Source organism: Cricetulus griseus, chromosome 2 (genome assembly GCF_003668045.3).
Source record: "Cricetulus griseus strain 17A/GY chromosome 2, alternate assembly CriGri-PICRH-1.0, whole genome shotgun sequence".
NCBI classification, from domain to species: Eukaryota; Metazoa; Chordata; class Mammalia; order Rodentia; family Cricetidae; genus Cricetulus; species Cricetulus griseus.
Window position 1 is genome coordinate 444,702,439 of NC_048595.1, and position 23,227 is coordinate 444,725,665.

The 23,227-nt window shown below is 49.8% G+C and overlaps 1 protein-coding gene across 1 annotated transcript in view; it reads left to right on the forward strand.

The window, feature by feature from the left end:
* The first annotated feature begins 5,336 nt into the window (after positions 1 to 5,336).
* Positions 5,337 to 23,227, forward strand: part of Sned1 (sushi, nidogen and EGF like domains 1) — a 53,567-nt gene continuing 35,676 nt past the window's right edge. The window contains 2 exon segments of the mRNA XM_027397656.2: positions 5,337 to 5,561; positions 22,692 to 22,979. Of these exon segments, the coding sequence (XP_027253457.1) occupies positions 5,337 to 5,561; positions 22,692 to 22,979 (513 nt within the window).

Sequence of the window (23,227 nt, forward strand, 5' to 3'; positions counted from 1 at the left end):
TTCCACATCCAGGAACTGCAGTCCCGGCGCGGTGGCAGGTGGCTGGAAATGACTCAGATGCAAGTCCCGTGACTCGCTGGCCACAGGGGCATTGGAGGCATGAAGCTGTTCCAGCATCTCTCATTTCCAAACCAAAAATGCTGGGAAATGCCAGTGGGGAATCCTGCTCTGGTTGCTATGAAGATGAAGGCTGTCATCTTACCAGAGCCTGCTCCTGCCTCACCTGTTGGCATCTGTATACCTCTCTCCTATTTAGCCTGGGTCAGAATGGCTTGTCTTCCCCTCCATCCAGCCTGTTCGGTATTATAAACAACATTTCCCAGTACCTCTGGATCACCAGCCAGGCTGGTAAATGTTTGCCTGCATCACACGGTGCAGGTTACCACACGGCTGTGCTTCTGCCAACACCTCCCAAAGCATCTTCAAGGATCCTGGCATGGGGCAGGAAAGGCCGAGGCTCCTGGAGCCCATCCAGTCACAATCATGTAGTTATGTCCAAGACATGTGACAACCTGTCAGTTTACTTCAAGATCACCAGGGACTTAACATCAGCCATCCTGTCAGGCCTCTGGTTGAACTTAGTAAGCAGGCCCTGCACAATCAAGGTGGGCAGATAGGCTCCATCACTGATGACAGTGTGAAGAAGGAAGTTCAGCCCAGGCTCTGAAAGAAAGAGCACAGAGACCCATTGGCAATAGCTTCCCTGGACAAAGGACAAGTTGGTGGTGACATAGGTAGCCTGATATGTGCCCACCTACCATTTCCAAGTACCAGCAAACACTGAGCCTAGTGGAGGAGAGTGGATGGCCTGTTCCACCAAGGACTGGGAAACTGGGTCTTTCTAGTTGGCCCTCACCTTCCTCTTTCCTCTTTCCTGGTCTGCAGTTCCTTTGTGGTCGTATTGCACTTCCTGCTCAAGGACGAGAGTGGCCCAGAAGCTGGAGATTGCCACAGGAGGCAGAGAGTTCCTCCACTGCTCACTCAAGGAGTGTGTGCGCAGTGTCAATGCCTTCCTCTTCCTGTCCCTGCAGGGCTCACTGGTGTCCCAGCCACCCGTAAATGTACCTGGGAGTGGAGGGCACACTTCAGTAGTGAGAGGCCTGGCTACTTCTCAGTACCACCAAAGTGGAAGATATCATGACCAAGGTGCTCCCTGGTGACCCGCGGCCTTTACACGGGCTGCTCAGAAGAACACTCAGAAAGCTTCTGAGAGTGTCACACTTTGAGTATTTAACTGGTGCAAGGGATATTGTTTTTACTTATTCAACATAAAGGAAAATATTGTGGAAAAGAGATGTTTTCTAAAAAAAAATACATACATACATATATATTGTGTTTCTCTAAACATTTTCTATGGCGTGTGCCCACTAGCGTGTCAGAGTTTGGTGATTATTGGCCTGGGCAGAGTGGTGGTGATTGCAGAAGGCCTTCATGGCTGTGCTCTGAGACCGCCTTTTGTGGTGAGGAAACCTTGCAGCTGGGCCAAGATCAGATGGGTAACTGACTATCGGCAGCCAGTGTGTCAAATCCAGGACCCCACAGTTCACTCCATTCGGACCTTGCCCCAATCTACCTGCCCAGTGGAGCAGCAGGCACAGGAATGCAAACTACTGAGGACAGAATGGCATCCCTCAGTAAAGGTGAGGCCAATGAAGGAGGCAGCTGGGGCGAACGATTTAGGCTATGCAGGTAGTGGAAGATGACCTTCTGGCTCTTATCCTCCTGAAGTTTGAGAGGAAAGGGTCGATACCTATTGCCCAGGCGCCCCTCCAAAGAAAGGCAGGCAGTTTCTCTTTTTGGACTACCCCACATTTGGTTCCTGGCCTGTATGAAGACCAATGGATCCCAACATCCATTTGGGAGGTGTTAGCCTCAGATGGGTGTCTCAGCTCTGCTCCTCACCCGAGCAATCTGAACAGGCTCTCTGTGTGTCTATGAGAAGGAGAAAGTGGCCCTCAGACCTGGTCCTGCAACAAAGGAGTCTCAGGGCTCCTCGTGAAGCCTGGAGCTGCACATAGATTGTTAGACCCCCCTGGAACCTCTGTGCAGCTCCCCAGCTGGCACTGCCTATCCGTCCCAGGGGTTGGGGAGCACAAAATACAGAAGCAGTATCTCCCAGGAGACAGACAAACAGATACACACACACACACACACAGAGAGAGAGAGAGAGAGAGAGAGAGAGAGAGAGAGAGAGAGAGAGACCAGAATTAGGCGTTGGTCCAGTTCTTATTGGAGACACAACACAAAATCTGACAGACACATGCCATCCTGCAACCTAAACAGAGGGTACTAACATTCCCTCTGACCAAGGGGCTCTAGCCATGCCCTTGGGTGCCCCAATTTGGAGCCACCAGCCTTACCAGCCTCTCAGGTCACTGTAGGTAGAAGACAAACAGAACAGAGGGCTTGAGCCCAGGGAGAACTTGGAGAGAAGGCCAGACTAAGAGCTCAGATGTCACATCGAGAGATTGGCCAGCATCAGACCTGGAGTAGAAGGCAAAGGTTCCTTCCTCTTGACTATGCCGGAGCAGGATGCATACGACATGCACTGCTTATTTGGGATATCTGAAACATTAATATTTTAAAAAATACATCCTGTGTCTTTTAACAATGGAGATGCATCTGAGAAGTGTCACTGGACAACTTTGTCACTGCAGAGCATCACAGAATTCATGACACAAACCACGGTCTCTGCAATATTGCTGAGTGACCCACTCTTTGGAGACCATCTGAAATATGTGATCCGTGCTTGACTGCAAGATTGTTATACAAGAAAATAAAACCTCGCAGGAGGCATGTAAAGATCACACCAGCACACATAATCCGAACCCCACTGCTGCAGAGGAGAAACTTGAGCAGCTCCTTTCTCCAGAACACACACACAGCATGGCTGTAATGGGCATGATGCTCTGAATGCTGTTTCCCAAATGTTTTGCTTGGCATGATGTCATCAGAGTTTTCCCAATGCCTTTAAAAATATCCCAGCAGCATGACTTTATCGGCTGTGGTTTTCTCCAGGTCTGCATGCCCATCTTATGTCAGCTGCCTGGGTTTTCAGGAAACGGGAATAGAGTTGTCCCTGTAGGAGATGCTCCCCATCAAGCAAAGTGCCTGGTGAAGTCCAGGTCTACACATGCCTGTGTTCCCAGCCACCCTGTACCTCAAGTGGACTCAGGGTTTTCCATAGGCCAATTCCTGTGTCACTGCCCACTCAAGTGGGTGGGAGAGCTCTGCCTGAGCCCCACCAAACAAAGCAAGGTGTAGCCATTTGGGGAGCTCCAGATAATTGTCTCCCCCAGATCAATAGCAAAGGTCACACCATGGTGCTGAGGTTGGCAGGCCTCGTGTGCAGATGCTGTGCAGTTATGGCAGCCCTCGGTCTAGGTGGACTGTCCAGTCTCACCCATATGGGTGCGCTGTGAGCTTCTCCTTAGGGGCAGGGCCCCACCTGCCCTGGGCCCTGAGGCCTCTCCCACCCTATCCTGGAACGGTAGAGGGTCATAGTGGTGGGGACTTCTGGCTGTACCGAATGATGGAAAGAGCTGTTGCAGGGGAGCATGTGTTTCTCTAGCTATATCTAAAGGGAAGGAGGAAAAGGCAGGGGAGGGCTGCAGCCTCAGGCTGCTTCGTGGGACCAGCTGGCTAGCCCAGTCCCCCTACCAGGCAGAAGAGGGATAGCATTCCCCATCTTGACCTTCACAGATTCCTAAGGCCTGAACATCTGGTGGGTGGCTCTGGGGCTCCCCCACCAAAACAGGCGCACACAGCCGGGCCCTAAATTAAAGTGTCACAGGCCTCTTGGGGAGCTCAAGTTTCCTGCTGCAGAACATGAGCCTGCTTGATAAAAACGATTTGGGTTGTGATAAATGTGGATTTTCTGTGGTAGAGACAAAGGCGCCCTTGAGTGGGGGGGGGGATGGACTAAACAGCACATTGCTGAAAAGTATTTCCTGATAATATTTTTAGCACCTGAAAAAAAAAGCGATTTTCCCCTCTCATTTTGTGTGTGTGTGTGTGTGTGTGTGTGTGTGTGTGTGTGTGTGTGTGTGTGTGTGAAATGTAATGCCCAGCAACAACAATGAGATCTGTGCTAGCCCCCACCACCACACCCCCAAACCCTGTCTTCCAGGCCTCACTGAAAATCTGCACAGGGCAGGCACCCAGTGGGTGATCGAGGTCAGTGCCACCTCTCTTGACTGGAGACCAGAGAGCCTCAGCTCTACCTACCCACAAGCCCAGTTCTGAGATAAGTCTGTGTCCTGGTACCCCACAGCTGATCAGGGGATTCTAGCGAGATGCAGGATCCGGTGTCCTGCCGCCCACTGCCTAACATGCCTGGAAGGACAGTCTTCAAGCAATGAATCTATTGAGCACCACTGTGTACCTGACAGTGTGCTGAGTCCTGGGGCAACCAAGAAGTTCCCAAGCAGACCCAAACACAAACCCAGACGTGGGGCTTTGCTAGGACCCTCTGAGGCACGTGCCTGGGGGACGGGGGACGAGGGGGGGGAGATTAGAAGTACTGAAGTGGGAAGGGCACTCAGGGTAAAGCAAGGCTGTGTGGTTGGAGAGAACAGGGCTGGGTAGTGATGGGCTCTATTTAGTGTCCCACTGAGACAAATCTGTATTACCCTAAACCTCCACCCTTGGAGTTGGTGCTGTCACCTGCGATCCCATAAGAGAAAACCAATGAGAGGAGAGTGGCGCTTCCTAGCAGGCACAGAGCCCAACACATTCTATCAGGCCAGGGAGGGACCCCTGAGGACACACAGAAAGGAAGCCTGTCCAAAAGCAGACCTTAGGGCAACTAACTAGTTAGCCTCAGAACCGCTAGGTTAGCCAGGGCACTCCTCGTGGGCAGGCCCTAAGCTGGCGCCTGGAGGATGCAAGCCCTCACCTCACCAATGCCCAGCCACAAGGGAGCTCCAGAGCGCGGGGGTCACGGGGCTGGAGGTGGAGCCAAACGGGTACTAGTCCGGCTTTAAGCGCCTAGAGACAGGGGGACCGGGGAGCCTCGCTCCAGCAAGCTAAAAAAAAAAAAAAAAAAAAAAAAAAAAAAAAAAAAAAAAAAAAAAAAACAAAAAAAAAAACACAAAAAGCCACTATTTGCATGACCCCGCCTATCCCCGCCCCTCCCGGGTGGCCGCCTGGGCTGACTATTTAAAGCCGGGTCCCGGAGGTGGGCCAGCGGCCCGCGGTCCTGCCTTGCGCCTTCCTAAGCGCTGCTGCGCCCGGAGTGCGGCACGAGCTAGGGAGAGGTGGCGGTGCGGCCGATCGGCCGTGCGGGGACTGCGGCCACCTGCCCGGGCCCGGGGGTCCGCCCTCAGATCCCGGCGATGCGCCGCGGCGCCGCAGGGGCGCTGCTGCTGCTGCTGCTGCTGGCCGCAGCCCTGGGGCTCGGGGCGCGCGGGGTGCGCGCTGCGGTGGCCCTCGCCGACTTCTACCCGTTCGGCGTGAAGCGCGGCGACGCCGTCACCCCGAAGCAGGACGACGGCGGCTCAGGGCTGCAGCCCCTCTCGGTGCCCTTCCCGTTCTTCGGCGCCGAGCACTCCGGACTCTACGTGAGTAACCCCGAGCTCGAGGGGGCTCCGGGGAGGGCGCCGCTGCCCTCCACCCCGAGTCCGGCTGCTGCTGCGGCCGGCAACTTGGCACCGCGGCAGCCAGAGGTGGAATGAGGACAGCGCTTCCTCCCTCCCGCCGCCAAGGCCGGACAGCGGCTGGCTGGAGAGGCGTGGGCAGGGCGGGGCGAGCAGCCGCCGGGGCACCTAGGCGACAGCCAGGCCAGCGGAGCGCGGCGCGCCCCTGCGGCTCATGGCCCGACCTGTTGGGACGTTGGCAGAGTTGGCATCCGCAGAGCTACTGCCCCACCCCCCCGAACCAAGTGGGGACCCTCGCTTCTGTTCCTTCACAGAGAGTTTATGTGGCAGTGGGCACACGACCTCTGGCCAGCTTCCCCAGTGGATGCAGCATCTGGCTTGTGATGGTCTCAGTTCTCTCTAGGCCACTTCAGCCTCACCCACAGTTAACACCAAAGACCCAGGGCCAGAAGGCATTCTGCAGTGACTTGCTTAGTTGTAGAAGACCTGCGCTGGGCAGGGCTGGCAGCTAGGGGCAGTGTGGAGGGGTTTACGCCTCTGTCCCGTTCTTAGTCCAAAAGGACTCCCAAAGGTAATTCCTCTCTCCACCCCAGACACGAGTGCAGGAAAGGGATCAGTGGAAGACAAAGCCTGAGTGCCAGTCTCCATGTTCCCAGGGTCTGACCCTGAGCCGATCACTTGTGCACAGCCACAGGGGTGAGCGGTGGTGAAGAGACCACTTCTCACCAGCCCCGACATCTCCGAAATCACCCTATCTGCTTGGGAATATCTGAGCTATCTTGGTCTACAGTTAAAACACCATCTTCCTAACCAGAGCCTTTGCCATATCCGATGTCAATCCCCTTTAGCACTACCACCTCGGCCATCAGTGCCGCCGCCGGCACTCCCACCTCGGCCGTAAGCACTGCCACTTTCAGGCCCATATTGGCATCCCCACCTTCCTGAACACTGCCTCCATCACCACCACCATCTCCAAAGCCCACTCCCCACAGCTACCAGTCCACCGCTTCAGCATTCCGCATTCTGGTGGCTGACTTCCTATACCCACTCAGAATGGCCTCCTCGCCTTGGTGGCAGTGTCTGGTGACATGACCGGCAAGGGCATGCAGAGCGTTGAGAGGCAGCCATCCCCGAAGATCCCTCTGGCCTGGGGCTTTTTGCAAGTAAGCTGTAGACAGGAAGAGCTGTGCTTTGCCTCTGCCCACAAGAAAGGGGCCTGTGCATCTCAGGAATGTGAATGAAGACATCCTAACAGGGCTCTGTCAATATGTTCTTTAAGCACTCTGGCTAGCCTTGAATTTTCCACTCCCAAGGCGCAGGTGAAAATATTATTGAAATGGTTAGCCCTCTTAACATGAGAAACCAACTTCTGGCTCCTAGGAAAACATACGCCCTACCGGAGCCTCTCCCTGAAACATATACTTTAGAAAGTACCCGCCGATGTGTGCATGATGTGCACAGGGTACCCCACCTTCCCTTTGCTCAGTGGGAAAGAAAATGGAGGTCTTCAGGAAGCCATGCCCACGTATCTAGCCTGGAACAGCACTTGGGCCGTGTGGGTAGGTCAAGGCTACATGGAGAGAAGGAGGTATTGGTTCCAGAGCAGGGCGTCTGCTGAGTGTCCCCAGGCGCCTCCAGCTAAGAGGATGCCCCTACTCTGGCCCTTAGCCAGCTCCACATAGTGAGATATGGCGCCAGCCACTCTCCTTGTCCTTGTAGCTTGGTGAAGGGAAGGCTTGTTGAAGGAGTTAAGTGAAAGCATGCACACCCCAATTTTCTGTGTCACCCCACATCCCAGTGGAAGTCAGAAGTGCCCTGCGTGAGGCTGGCACTCTATGGAGACTGGAGCCATCCCTGGAGAAGCGCAGATGCGTTCCCAGCTTGACAGCTCTTCCTTGAGGGTGGCCCCTGTCTAGAAAGGCCCTCCATTCTGCTGCTTCCTTGTGCCACAATAGCTAGCTGGCCCTGAAATGTGTTGCTGAGCGCACACATTGTTGCTGAGGTTTTGGAACACAGGTAAGGAAGAAGCTCCCGGTGGGTTTGGGTTACTGCCCTCCACCTGCTGCCTGGAATTTTTACTCAGATTCTCAGTAAAGACTGAAGCTGCAGTATGGCCTGCCAGGTCTGAATCTCGTCTTATGTGGCACTGGGAGCTTGGGTAGCTGGTGGTCTTGGGTAGCTTATGACCTTCTTCTAAGGGAGGGCATGTGAGCCAAGGGCCAGGAGTCTATACAGTGGCTGAGCTGTAATCAGGGGTCTCCCAGTGGTCTGTCCAACCTGAAGGGGTGAACAGGGTGGTGGCACTCGGAAAGGCCATCTCCATCCATCCTTCAGGCGGCTCCTCCAGCCATGTTAAGGCTCATGTCTTCACTGACCATTGCACCTGGGAAACTACTTACTATACGGTCTTTGGGGAACATTCAGGGCCAGGACATGAAATATGGAGCCTGGGTTGGGAAGACAGTGAGGATTTAGGGGTCAGAGAGTAGATCCCAAAGGGAAGAAGCACTGTTAATAGTCAGCTTGGCTTGAACTCCTGATGCCAGAAAGTCAGTTCTCACCCCCTGGAGGCAAGGCTTGATTCTACACCATCCCATGTGCTGGCCTCCTGCCCCCAGCACACAGTCCAGCTCTGCCCCTCAGACACCAGGCCCGGAGCGGCTTCTTTCATGTTTTCTCTGCCTGCAGCTTTGTCATCTTTGCCTTGTCATTCCTCTCGTGAGCCTCGGCTTAGCTCCGGTGGAGTGCACGGTGACGCCTCCCTCTGTCTGATGCCAGGGTTTACTTGTACTTGGGCCTGGGTCTCAACAGGTCACTGTGTCAGAGAGGATTTTCTAGATGGCCAGAGCTGGCAGCCAGATGTCCCGTACAGTGAGGGCTAGACTTGGGAAAGTAGGACAGTCTGTGATGGAGAAGTGCAGGTGAGGAAGGGGAACTTGGGATTCAGATGTGTCCAGCTGCCTTCTTATTGTGCCCCCCCCCCATAGTGGGACCCAAACTTAGACCAGTTCTCAGAATCTGCAGTCACCACGATCCAGGCTCTGTCCCCTGCAGGTCTGTCTTCATTGGATGCCCAGCTCCTAGCCTTCCTTGCTGTCTGCCCTCTCTACTTAAAGACACAGCGGAGCTGAGAACATCATGGGATCCTGGGTGTCTTCCCCTTCCCACACTTGCCTGCCTCCTCCAAGAGGCCCTTCCTGAGCAGGCCCCTCACTGCCAAGCCCTACCTCTTTGATTCTCTGAATGTGGCTCTGACTCTTGTCTTGTGACTAAGATGTGCACCCCCTAAAAGCCCAGGACTGCAGGAGAAGGTGTGAAGAAGGTGTGAAGCTGCAGTCTGGCTAGGGCAGGCACGACTTCTTGTTCTGACTTCTGGAACTCCTCTCACAGCAATAAGATGATGGTGGCTCTCTCTCTCTCTCTCTCTCTCTCTCTCTCTCTCTCTCTCTCTCTCTCTCTCACCAAAGGGTGTGAGGTTGGGTGTTTTCTATCCAGCCTGGCAGTCTCCTCTTTATAACTGAAGCATTTACACTGTTTACATTTGATATGGTTACCAGTGGGGCTGGCTTAACCTCCTGATTTACTATTTACAAGTGAAATTAATCACTTTTCTCCTCCAGTAGCATTTGAAGTGATTTCCAATACTGGTCAGTAGGGGTGAAGCTCCTAGTTGGGCACCAACTCAATGATGCCAGTTCTGTGTTCAGCAACAGGACCTTCCCATCGGGTTACGGAGAGTAACCGATAGCTTTAGCCTGTAATGTTGGGGGACATATAGGACTCCTTTGGCCAGTATTCTGTCTTCAGATAGAGCTGCACTCCTTCAAATTCAATGTCAGGACCTCACAATCCATCCATTCCCCATGCTGCTCCAATCTGTTGCCATAGTTTCACATAGGTAATAAGCAAGCACACTGCTAATATTTTGCTGTAGACAGCCAGTTATCATTTAAAGGGATTTTAAAATTAGATAGTCTTTTCTGTTTACCTAGCTTTGACATTTCCAGACTTCATCCCTCGTGTAGAGGTGGCTTCCCATTTCACAATATTACAGTAGGACTTCCTGTAACATTTTTTGTAGTATTCTCCTGCTGAGCATACATTATCTTGTCTGAGAAATATATTGGTTTACCTTCATTTCGAAAACTGTGTCTGCAGTTTGGATGTAGAATTCTGGGTTGAACGTTCCATCTTTAAAGGAAGTATTCCACTGGCTTTTCACAGTTCCCAACACGCTGTCTCCTGCCGTTCTCTATGGCTAGACAGGGTCTAGCCTGTCTCCTTCCCTCTGACTGCAGCTTTCCAGTACTTGGATTCTTGGGTGTGTTACTGTGGCATTTTTAAAGTATTTCTTCTGCCTAAGGTTCATAAAGACTTACGGCCTGCAGTTATATAAGTTTTCGTGAAATTTGAGAGACTTCTCGGCTGTCTTCAAGTAGTTCTTCTGTTCTTAGCTGCTGTCATTTGAAGGCTGCTGTGCGCATCACACAATGTGCAGCTGCCCCAGAGCTCACCGAAATGTTCCCTTCCTGTGGGACCTTTATGTTCAGTACTTCTTTTTTTTTTAATTACATTTTATTGATGTGGGGAGGGGCGCCTGTCAAAGCACACATACAAAGGACAATTCACAGGAGTCGGTTTTCTCCTTCCACTATGTGGGTTCCATGGATCGAATTCAGGCATCCAGATTTGGAGGTAAACACCTTTACCTGGTCAGCCATCTCATTGGCCTGATTTGGATGTTTCTTTTCTTTGTTATTCATTTTTCTGTTTTCTGTTTTCTTTCTTTTATTGAAAATAGGTCATTTTCTCATATAATAACATATTTTATCCTGACTATGGTTTTTTCCTTCCTCTATTCCTCCCAATTCCTTCCCATCTCCCCTCCCAAAAAATCCACCCCTTTTCTGTCTCTTATTAGAAAAGAATGGGCTTTAAAGAGATAATAATAAGGGGCTCAAGACATGGCTCAGTGGTTAAGCTCACTGACTGCTCTTCTAGAGGACCTGGGTTCAATTCTGAACACCCACATGGCAGCTCACAACTGTCTGTAATTCCAGTTCCAGGGGACTCGACACCCATGGCAAAACATCAATGCACATAAAATAAAAATAAATTTAAAAAGAGATAATAAAATGTAATAAGATAAATTAAAATACTATCACATTGAAGTTGGATAAGAAAAACCAATGGAGGGAAAAAAGCCCAAGAGAAGGCACAAGAATCAGAGACCCACTGTTCACACACTCGGGTGTCCCTTAAAAACACTAAACTGAAGCTGTAATATAAGCACAGAGGACCTGGTGCAGACCCATGCAGGCCCCACGCATGCTGCTTCCATCGCTGAGTTCATGTGTGCTTTGAGCATGATTTAGAGGGCCTTGGTTTGTGGAGGTTTTTTTGTTGCTGTTTTTTTACTTGTGTGTATGTGTGTGTGTGTGTGTGTGTGTGTACGTGTGTATGTGTGAGCGTGTGTATGTGTGAGTGTGTGTGTGTGTGTGTGAGTGTGTGTGTGTGTGTATGTGTGAGTGTGTGTGTGTGTGTGTGTGTGGTGTGTGAGCGTGTGTATGTGTGAGTGTGTATGTGTGAGTGTGTGTGTGTATGTGTGAGTGTGTGTGTGTGTGTGTGTGTGGTGTGTGAGCGTGTGTATGTGTGAGTGTGTATGTGTGAGTGTGTGTGTGTATGTGTGAGTGTGTGTGTGTGTGTGTGTGGTGTGTGAGCGTGTGTATGTGTGAGTGTGTATGTGTGAGTGTGTGTGTGTGTGTGTGTGTGGTGTGTGTGTGTGTGGTGTGTGTGTGTGTATGTGTGAGTGTGGTCTCTGTGTGTGTGTGTGTGTGTGTGTGTGTGTGTGGTGTGGTGTGTTCCATTCCTCTGGCTCTACCCCTTTTCTGTCTACTCCTGCATGGTGTTCCCTGAACTCTGAGAGAAGAGATTTGATGGAGACATCCTGTTTAGGGCCAAGTGTTCCAAGTTCTCCTATTCTCTGCATAATGTCTCACTGTGGGTCTCATCTGCTGCAGGAGGAAGCTTCTCTGATGATGGCTGAGTAAGGCTGTCTATGAATATAGCAGAATGTCACTAGGAGTCATTTTATCACTACGATTTTCTAAACCTGTAGTATTTAGTTTTGCCCTAGGTCCCTGGGCTATCTATCTAGTCTCTGGCTCTTGGTCACCCAAGCAGTGTCAGGTTTGGGTTCCTTCTCATAGAATGGGCTTTAAATCAAATATTGGTTGGTTACTCCTACAAGGTTTGTGCCACCATTGCCCTAGCGTTTTTTGTTTGTTTGTTTGTTTGTTTGTTTTCGTTTTTTTTGTTTTTTGTTTTTGTTTTTGTTTTTTTGAGACAGGATTTCTCTGTGTAACAGTCCTAGCTGTCCTGGAACTCACTTCGTAGACTACACTGGCCTCGAACTCACAAGAGATCTACCTGCCTCTGCCCCCAAAGTACTGGGACTAAAGGTGTACACCACCACCACCTGGCTTGCCCTAGCATATCTTGCAGGCAGAACACCATTGTAGATCAAAGGGTTTGTGGCTGGCTCGGTGTTATGTTTCTGTTTTTGCAGTATGCAGAGTAACTTCCTGTACCAAAGACTAGCATGTAGAGGTGAAGGCTCTATGTAGACACCAGCTCAACCTCTTATGTTCAATGAGTTGTGTAGATGTTGTCTGCAACAATGGAGCCTTGTCAGCTTGAGGAAAGCAACCTATAGTCTTGGCAACAGCCTGTGTTGTTTGGGGGTTCTCATGGGACCACTTTGGCCAACAATTCAATTAGATGTATCCCAATCCAGGGACTGGAAACTTTATTTGGTTGCAAGAGATGTCCTGCTAGGAGATTCTATCTCCCCCCATTATTTGGCAATTTCATTTAGATCACCTTTGTGTGTGTGTGTGTGTGTGTGTGTGTGTGTGTGTGTGTGTGTGTGTGTGTGTGTTATACGCCAGAGTGAACCCTGGGCATCTTCCTCAGCCCTTCTTCACTTTGGTTTTTGAGACAAGGTCTCTCATTAGACCGGAGCTCACCAATTCAACCAGATTGGCTGGCCAGGGGGTCCCAGTGCTGGGGTTACATGTCTGAGCCTGCACACTCAGCCCTGTTGTGTGTATTCTAGGACTCACACTCAAGTCTTAACGCTTGTGCAGCAAGCACTTTACTGAGTGAGCCCTCTCCTAGCCCCCAGTTGTTTTATTTTTTTTACTAATAGAAGTTTTATTTGTATTGTTTCAACATCTTTTTATATTATTTCTCTTTTCCTTCCATTGATGTTTTATATTTATAATAGTTGCTTTGGTACTAATTTTAGAAAGTAATTAATGAAGTACTTTGACTGCAAAGCAAACTAAAAAGAATGGTAAACAAATACCGAATTCGGAATGTAGTTTTGTTTTTCATAGTGGTGTGTGTGTGTATCTCTGAAACTAATGAATGGAAGAGAATATGCAGAGAATAATGTGAGTGTCCTAGTTTCTTTCTGATACTGTGATGAAACACTTTATTTTAAAAAAAAGCAACTTAGAAGAAGAAAGGATTTCTTTAGCTTACACTTCCAAGTCACAATCCATCAGTAAGGGACATCAGGGCAAAAGCCATGGAGCAACGCTGTTTCCTGGTACACTCTCCAGCTTACTCCCTTGCAAGCTCATGCTTAGCAGGCTTGATTGTACAACCCAGGACCACCTGCCTACACTAGGCTGGGCCCTCCTGTGTCAATTAGTCATCAAGACAGCCATCTACACATGTGGCCACAGTCCTATCAGACCTAGGTAATTCCTCAGTTGGGGCTCTCCTTCCTGATGACTCTAGGCTGTGTCAAATTGACAAAGCTAAAGAGGACCATGAGAATCACTGTTCGAGATTCCAACTGCAGATTCAGAAAGGAGGAAGCACAGAATAAAATGTGGCTTTGTGCTGGGTTTGAATTGGATGGATCATTTTAAACTTACAGTACCTACATCTCTATGTTTATGGTGATAATGGATTCAGGTGTGCTTATAATGACATATGTTCATATGCATCTATAGTCCCCTGGGGGGATAATAGATAACCAGCCTTCCATTATTAAGCACCTACTGTATACATCCACTGCCCTGCCCCCTTGTACTTGGGACTCAGCTCATGCTCATGTCTCCTAAAGGTTCTGCCGGCCTGGCTGGGAGTACAAAGAAAGAGAATGGGCAGCTTCTAGGCAGATCCCTGACCCTAAACTTACACACCAAGATCATCCCAGCCCACATGCCCTCTGAGCTCGAATAGAGCTTGTCAAGGGTCAGACACAGCCCCTCAGGCCCCTGAGACTAGGCAAACATCTGCCACCTGTACTGGATGGCAGGCTGGGAATTGGAGCAGGCACAGGAACCTTAGAGGCCCCTGGGGATGAGTACTAGGATGAGATCCCAGAGGAAGGATCAATGTACCCAGAAGTCCCCGCTCTGTGAGGGGAGGAGGAGGCCACAGGCTTGGCCTGGAAATCCTACCTCTGACATGGAAGCCTCAGCACTGCTGGAAGGACCTTAAAGGCCCAAGGTCTCAAGAGAGTCCAGGAGGCAGTGGCCAAGCCAGTGATGGACACAAAAGAAGGTCTGGACACCAGGCAAGGTACAGTCATTACTCACTGTCCGGGCATATCCAGAGGGCTGGTTCTGACCCTGCTGAACATGAAACTTGAGGAGCATCTGGACAGATGTGCTGGGGGTGAAGCAATAGCTCCTTTTACACAGGACAGTTCAGAGACAGCTGGAGACAGAGCATGAGGGAGCATCGTTGGTCACATTCAGTCACAAGCATAGGCCAAGTACAGATTCTACATCAGACCAGAAAGTGGGCCAAGGGAGACTCTTAACTGCTCACGGAGGGCAAGAGAAAGGACACACCCCTCCCAGCCCGAGCACACAATGCAGCTCCGGACGGATGTTATCCTGACTGTCCCTAGAGACTCTCTCGTCCCTCCCACAACATTGTACAGCTCCAAGATGCCTAACCCTGTACCAAGGTGCTTTGCTGAGGAGCCCTTCTCTCCATGGCTGAGAAGAAAGGATGCACACACACACACACACACACACACACACACACACACACACACACACACACACCCTGCCTACCTGCAACCCAGGACACAAGCCCCCACTGTGCCTGTAGAAGGGATCTTAATTGCCCAGAAAGCTGGCAGGAAATGAAAGACATGCCTATAGTCATCAAAACAAGTGTAAAAAGCCTGGGGTCAGGAGAGCTTTGTTATTTGAGTTGGGAGAGAGAAGTCCCAGCCTGACAGAACCCAGGTGCTGCCCTCTCTGATTTGATGTTTGCACAACTGGAGCAGCCTCTCTGGTAAGCCAGGGCCCCTACCCAGAGCAGCCTCTGGCCTTAGACTCCAGGGTGTTGGCCCAGGCTCAGGCCACATTGCACTCAGTCTCTCAGGCCATTTCCACGTTCCTGACTTCAAACAAGTCGGAAATGCCAACAGCCCTGCCTCTCCGCTTCCTCAGCCAGGGCTGCCTTCCTGAAGGAGCAGAAAGAGGGAAATGGGGGTTGGGGGAGGCAACAGGAGAGTGTGGGCATGCAGGCATGTGGGCAGCCCCCCTCCTTCCAGAGTGCTCCACCTCCTCCACCTCCTGCTGTGTTCACAGTCACCCTTGCTTCCTGAGACCTCCCGGCCTCCCAAGGTAGCTGGGCAGCTGGGCAGTTAACCAGGAATCTTCCCAGAATTTCAGCCTGCCGCACCACAGCCTGGTCCTGACAAGGCTAGCTACAGTCAAGGAGGGGAGGGCATCCCTGGAAAGCAGGGACCATCTATAATCACCTCTGTCCACTGCCGACTTTACTGTCAATCATCCTGAAAGGTCTTCCTGGGACTTCTATCACCCACCCTGGACTGTGACATCCACGTGGCAGCCTTGTTTACCTCAACAACAGGTGCTCAGCCTGAAGAGAAGACAGTGTTCCTGAACTGGCCCAAGAGCAGCAGGTCCCAGAGGAGACCTGGGAGAGCACAGGAAGGCCCTGCATGCCTAGCTTTCAGGGAAGTGCTAGGGAAGGCATTGATTGTGAACCAAGGCCAGACATGTAGTGTCCTCAGCCTGTGGATCCCTAGGAAACGTGTCCCCCTCCTTGGCCAGGGTGGCAGGCTTACTAGGGATCCAGCATTTCTGCAGGATCAGAATATCAACACGATCCTCTTAGGACAACATCTGGACTCATGCTCAGGTTTTTGAGGAGCCAGTGGCTGAACAGCTGACTGTCTGGAAGTCACCTCTGAAGCCAGGGCAAGGATTAAACACCTTTATTCGTGTAGTAATGCCTGGCATCTACGGTTCCCAGGGACATCAGTCAGGGACTCGAGTCTTATTCATTCTCCGTGTTTTCCATACTGTACTGCTTGTTTCTCAAAGTAGTATTGCAAATACAGAGTAACTGCAATAAACTTGACATCTGGGGAGACTCGGCATCTCTCAGGGCCTGACGGAGTGGGTTACCAATTACTCCCTAGACCTCCAAAAGAGATTCACGGACCCATCTAAAGGAAGGAAGCCCAAGAAGCTCTGCTCAGGAAAGGGAGCCTGCCAGCCCAGCATCTGGATTCCAGTACCTGCTTGGCTGTAGTCCTGGTACTAGCCTGGCCTGGCAGAGGAACAGGGCCAGCTTGTTCTGCCTCCTTCCTGGACTCCCCCACCCCTGGGCTCTAGGTCCACTCCTACCCTGAGAAGAAGAAAGAGCAGCAGCAGTCTGGGGTGGAGCAGAGGAGCCCTCAAAGGCCAGAGGCCTCTTTCGTACACATGGCACACCTCACACTCTAAGGCAGGAAGGGAAACTCAGGAAAACTGCCAGTGGCCAAGTAAGTGGGTGGCTGTGGGGAAGGGCAGTGCAGCAGGACCCCACCCTGAGGTAGCCCATCCCCATCTGTAGCCCTCGTCCAGTCCCAAAGACACTGACCCCCTGTCAGCCAGAGTGGCCTTTACCATCTGTGACTTCTAACCATTTTCTTTCCTCTAGAACAGTGGGAATGGGATTCTTGACATGTACCAAGAAGAAGCAAGTGTAAGACAGATCCCTCTGGTCTGCCCTTCCAAAAAAGAGCCAGGGCTGCCCACTGCACCTGCACCGCACCTCTGGGCAGCCACCCCATCCAGCCCCAGCCCCTGCATGTCCCTCTGGCTCTAGCAACAAGGCCCCTCCACAGTCTCTATCCCAGCCACAAAGAAATACCAGCTTCCTCCCCTCACTGTTTCCAGGCTGGCTCCTCCCTGCTTCTGAGGGCACTGTCTGCTCCTTGTCATTACTGTGTGATTGTCAGAACAGACTATGAGATGTTTATGTGTTTTACCGTGGTAGACAATCGGGGTTGTTCTGTGTTTTGTTTTAGTTAAAATCTCCAGCCTTACTGAAGTAAAATGGCATAAGTGTATATATTTGAGTTTTATGCAATGCAGTGATTTTGTGTACCTTGATAATAACTGCCACGGTAAAGCCAATGTGCACTCCTTCACGTGTGCTTACCACGGTGGGAGGTGATCTAATATTACGCAAATGATACTGTATTTCTAATGCAACCAAAACCACTGGACAAGAGCCCTTAAATAAAGTAATGCCTGAAACTACAGTGCCGTTCCAGCTGCCTCTTTCCATGTCCCACTCCATTCTCCATGTGTTATAGCCGTACTTCTACTCTCTGCTCTGTGGATTTGGTGTTTTTAGCTTCCACACATGAGATCACATGGTATTTGTCTTCCTGTACCTGGCTTATTTCACTTACCATGGTGTCACACAGGCTCAGCCATGTTGCTGCAAATGGGAGATTTTTTTCCTTTTACAGCTGAAAAGTATTCCTGTGTGTGTGTGTGTGTGTGTGTGTGTGTGTGTGTGTGTGTGTGTATGCACATACGTATATGTCCATGGGTGTGTGGGTGAGTGAATATTGTGTGGATGTGTGTGGGTTTGCTGGTGGGCCTGATGACTTGAATTCAGTCCCTGGGACCCATACCATAGACAAAGAGACACAACTCCCACAAATTGTCCCCTGACCTCTACATATAGCCTCCCCATCAAACTCACAAATAACTAAATAAGTGTTTTTAAAGTGAGGTGGTGCAGAGATGGCTGAGTGGTTAAGAGCACTGGCTGCTCTTCCAGAGGACACGGGTTCAATACCCAGCACCCACACGGCAGCTCACAACTGTCTGTAACTCCAGTGCCAGGGAATCTGACACCCCCACACCAATGCACATAAATAAAATATTAATTTTTTAAAAAAATAGGAGGGAAAAATAGGGAGAAAATCAATGTTATTCTCTGTCTTCTGCAGGTGTATACATATGTGCATATACATGCGTGCACACACAAAAGGAAAACAGTTTGAAAACACAAGCTAGAAGGACATGCACTAACAGACACTAAAACTTACCATGATGGAGAAAGACCAGGAGGCCTCAACCCTACGCAAAGAACTGTAGTCAGCTAAGGAACGCTGAGAGCTGGAGAGATAGTCCTCCTGGGGACGAGCCCACCAGTCAGTTATCCAATACCAGATGGTCAGCCCTGAAAACATACATACAAGTTACATTATGGAGACTGAGCAGGTAGTAAGTAGTTAAGTATTTAGGAATACTTATGTATATACATAGATGTATGTGACAACAATTAATGAAAAAGAGAGACCATTAATTTGAAAGAGAACAAGGAGGGGTATGCAGGGGGGTTTGGAAGAAGGAAAAGGAAGGGAGAATGATGTCATTATATTATAATTTCAAAAAATAAAATAAATATAACTTCTCATAAGGCCTCCATGCCCAGAAGTACTTGTGCAGAGTCAGATAAATGGCAGGGAGCCTGAACCTGAAGCTCTCCATGACAGGGAGCCTGAACTGGCCGGAGCTCTCTGTTTCTGCTAGGCTGGATGGCCAGTAGTTCTTGGGATCTGCTTCTGGGATTGCTGATACTCATGGCCATACTCTGCTTTTATGTGTGTGCTGGGGATTTTTCTCCTCCAAATGTAATTTAAATTGATGAAAATTAGTTTAATCGTAAATTAATTAGTTTTTAATGTAAGTCACACCTCATCTTCCCAACAGAACCCTAACTTGATGACCATGAGTAATTTGTCCACTTACATATTTCCAGATTCAGAGGATTACATGTGTGATGCTCTCAGCAACTGTCCATCCAGGACAAGCCATGTGAGCCTCACAAAGAGAATTCCTCTGTCTGCACTTCTTTATTGTGTATCTGGGGACAACACGAAGGCCCAAGTAGATGCCTCACACATCATGGATTTGCTGTCTTAGCTTAGGAGCTTGGCTCGTATAGTAAGCCTGCTTTTTATCCCCAAGAGGACAATATTTCATCTCTCAAGGCTGAGCTCTGCAAACACAATCCAAGGAAATGGCCTTGCTGATAGCCGACAGGGATTGCTGGCACTCTTGTTTCCGGCAAAAAAAAAAAAAAAAAAAAAAAAAAAAAGGCCAGGGACCATAGTAAATGCTTCCCCCATCAGGCTACCTCCTCAGTCCGCATATCCTTGGCCAAACATTTTTGCCAGAGAGCATTCTGAAATGCCCCACCATGGTCTGGAAGTGGCCTGTTTCCATTTGCCATCTCATCTACTGAAGCCCCATGGGAACATTGAGGTGTAAAGCTGCTGCATGTGCCTGATGAGTGTGAAGTGGTGTTTACCTCCAGTCATCCCTTTGCCCTTATGCTTTATTTTATCTGATGATGGTACAACCGTGTCAGCTTTCCTTTGATTAGCATCTATCGAGAACCTTTAATTCACTTTAACTTACTGTGTAGCTGGCACAGATGTCTTCATCTCTATCAGTCATATTTCTTTCGTCTGACTGGTTACAGCTCTGTCTCCTTACTGTTTTTTCTATCTGTTCCATCTTCATTATTTTTTTTCAACATATTTTGAGTATTTTGACTACTCAATCTTATCTCTCTCCATCAAGGATGTCCAGTTTCTGTGGTCTCAAGAGATTCTCCAGGTGGGACAATATAACCTTTAACTCATCAGGGGTCATTAATAGGCCCCATGTACCTTTACTTCCCCCTTAGAACAGCTGTGGCCTGAGGAGACCTCAATTTGATGCCTTTCCCAGTCTTGGCAGTCTTGATTTTTAATTTGTAGATTTTCCTCACTATTCCATTAGCTATAGCATTCCTTTCTGTCATCGTCCACTTGGAGTTATGTGCTGTTGGTTGTTTTTACTCTTTGGGGTCTTTGTTCTTTACTCTTTTGGAGAACCTGCCACCTAGCTCCCAGATAAGTCACACATGGAATCTTATTCTGATGAATGCCTGGTCTTCGCTTGACTTGTTTCTAGCCAGCTTTTCTTGAATTATCCTGTCTACCTTTTGCCTCTGGGCCTTTTCCCTTTTTTAACTTCTGTAATCTTACATTCACTCTTATTCCATGGCTGGCTGGGTGGCTGGCCTCTTCTCTTCCCACTCCTTGAGCTCTCTTGCTTCCCAGTGCCTCTTTTGTTCCTCCTATTTATTCTCTCTGCCTGAAAGCCCTTCCTATCCTTTCTCTTGCCTGGCTATTGGTCATTCGGCTCTTTATTAGACCAACCAGGTGTTTTAAACAGGCACAGTAACACAGCTTCACAGAGCTAGACAAATGCCGCATAAAGGAACGCAGCACATCTTTGCATCATTTAGCAAATGTTCCACAGCACAAACAAATGGAGTCTATCTTAAGATAATATTCCACACAGTTATGCTCTAGCTTGTTCCTTCTCTCCTTGAGTCTCTGACCTTACATTTCCTGTCAGCTTGAGGCTGGGTCTGTATTTATGTGTATGCCTTTGTTACTGCCTCTGTGAACGGCCCTCAGGCCCTCATTTAGCTTCAGCGTTTCACCTGAATCTAGGACTTCATGTTGGCACTGCTGTCTTCTGGTGCACTGGAGACATAATTCCACTCCACTCAAGCTTCCTTGGTCTCCGGGAAAAGTCAGCTGTTGGCACCCGGGCCCTTCCTGACTTGTCAGCTCTCCTTTCAGAATGGCTTCCTGCAGTTGGCTTCCTACGTTCCTGGCACTGGTTCAGTGTGGCTTTATTTTTTCCCAGCCAGTTAGTCCCTGAGGTTATTGGCCACACAACTGCATGTCCTTCATCGGTCCTGGAAGGCTCTCCCACCACCTGTCTCCTCCCCTCTCTCTGGTACCTGTGCTGATTCTCTTGTGTCTCTGACACTCTCCCCTCCAGCTTGCCATCCCTGCTCTCAATTCCAGACAGTTCCTTATCTGACCTGCCTCTTGATTCCAGTCCACTGCTTTTCTGGAATTGCATCAAATCCATTTTGAGATCTTGTTACTTAGTTATATGTATTTGGTTCCTTGTTATATTTTGCCTTTGGAAATACCTCCTTTTACAATTACCATCAAGATCTTTTTATCACGACCACTTTCTCCCAGTTTTTTATTGTAATAAAATATGCATTTTCAACTTTAGTATAGACATTTCAGTAGTGTTAGTGTATTTAATGCTGTGTTAACCATTACCATCTGTCATGCTCTTCCATGGCTTGGATCCTACAACCCTGACTAGGGACAACAAGATACTGAAGACAGGACAGACCCACAGACACCTGTACAGAGAACTGGGATGATATGGCTTCGGTTATCTGACGGAGAAGCGGCAGCACCCTGGAAGCTGGGGTGTCTATTACACACAGTTGAACAGCTAAGGCTATTGTATCCAGCTGAACAGGAGGCAGGCTTGGTTAATCTTGGTAGGAGCAGTCTCCATAGGGGAGCAGTCTTCAGGCTGTGAATATCTAGAGGGGAAAGCTATGATGGACATTTCCTGCATGCATTGCCAACATTTGCGCTCAGACCCAAGGAAGCCTTCGCCACTCCCATGGGGTCTGAGGCTTCATGGTCCTGGACGTGATTGTGCCCACGCCAATAATACACATACACTCAGGACCCTAATTCTTCCCTAGAGCCACCATCCATCCAAGCAACTCTTTGTATCTTCCAAAACTGAGACCCTATACTGATTAAGTACCAACTCCCCATTGCCCCTTCCTTAGCCCATGGAAAATACCAATCTTCCTTCCACCTCTGTGAGTTTAATGATCTGGAGGCATTGAATAATTTGAGTATGCAGTATTTGTCTTTTTATTTCACTCACCAGGATGCCATTAAATTCTTGTTGCACATCGAAATGTTTTTCCTTTTAATAATGCCCCATTCTTTGTATATGCTATGCCATCTTGTTTATACATTTGTTTATCGGTAGACACTTGGGTTGCTCCCAGTGTTCAGATAGTGCTAATAATGCTGAGTATCAACGACACCGTACATGTTAGTACCGAGTATGACCATGCACCATTGCCTGGCACCCTATGAGGTCAGAGCTACAAACAGTCCACCTGACTGCTCTAACACACTGCCTTACACCGTCCAAACTTAGAAGTAACAGGAATTAATTAACAGTCCTGGAGGCTGAGAAGGCCAAGGTACTACCAGAATCCACTACTGGTGAGGCCCGCTTTCTTGTCCACAGATGGGGGTCTTCTTGCTGTGTTCTCACATGGCAGAAGGCATGCTCTGGGTTTCTTTCATAAGGGCATTGATCCCATCCGTGAGAGCTCTACCCTCATAACTACATCCTTGACTTCAAGGTTTTAACACATGACAGATAGTATTAGCCAAGCCCCAGAGGTGAGAAAACCAGAACTCAGAGAGTCAGGCTAAATTGCCTCAGACTGCACAGCTAGTGACTTGCAGAGTTGGGACCAGAGCCTCCTGACTGCCTGGAGACCCAAACATAGTCACCAACTTGGCCTTTCTAAGCCATGCTTAGATGACATGCAAGAATGGTGACCCACCTCTCATACTCAGGCTAGAGTATGGCCTGGGTAACAACCCGAGCCAGTGGGAGCCTGGCCTGAGTACACCATCTGTATGAGAGGATGCAACAGGGCCAGATGGTTCCAATTCTGGGGTGGGGGGCTGTCAGCCAGCCTGGGATACCTGCCTGAGCTGGATCGCTCTTAAAGGATGCTGGAGGAGGGGCAACTGAGATGCCACTGGGTTGGCCATCTTCTGCAGTACCCAGTCCATACCCGTCCTGGCTTTCTGCCTCACAGGTGAACAATAACGGGATCATCTCCTTCCTGAAGGAGGTTTCTCAGTTCACCCCCGTGGCCTTCCCCATCGCCAAAGACCGCTGTGTGGTAGCAGCCTTCTGGGCAGATGTGGACAACCGGCGTGCAGGCGATGTCTACTACCGGGAGGCTACTGACCCGGCCATGCTGCAGAGAGCCACAGAGGACATCAGACGGTACTTTCCTGAGCTCCCGGACTTCTCTGCTACCTGGGTTTTTGTTGCCACCTGGTACCGTGTGACCTTCTTTGGAGGCAGCTCCTCTTCCCCCGTGAGTCCAGGTGGCTGTGTGGCCTGGGTGGGAGGCTGTGTGGTTGGGACCCTGCCAAGGCAGCCCAGGTATTGATGGTCCACACCCAAAGAGAACTCTGGGCTTAAGATCATGTCACATTTTTTTCTGAAATCACAGGGCCAGGGTAGAGGAGGACAGAGCCTCACCCTTCCGGACCCGGCACAGCAGTTCTCATGTGGGAGCTGCATAGGATCCGTGGTACTAGGAGGATTTCTGTTGGAGTGGCT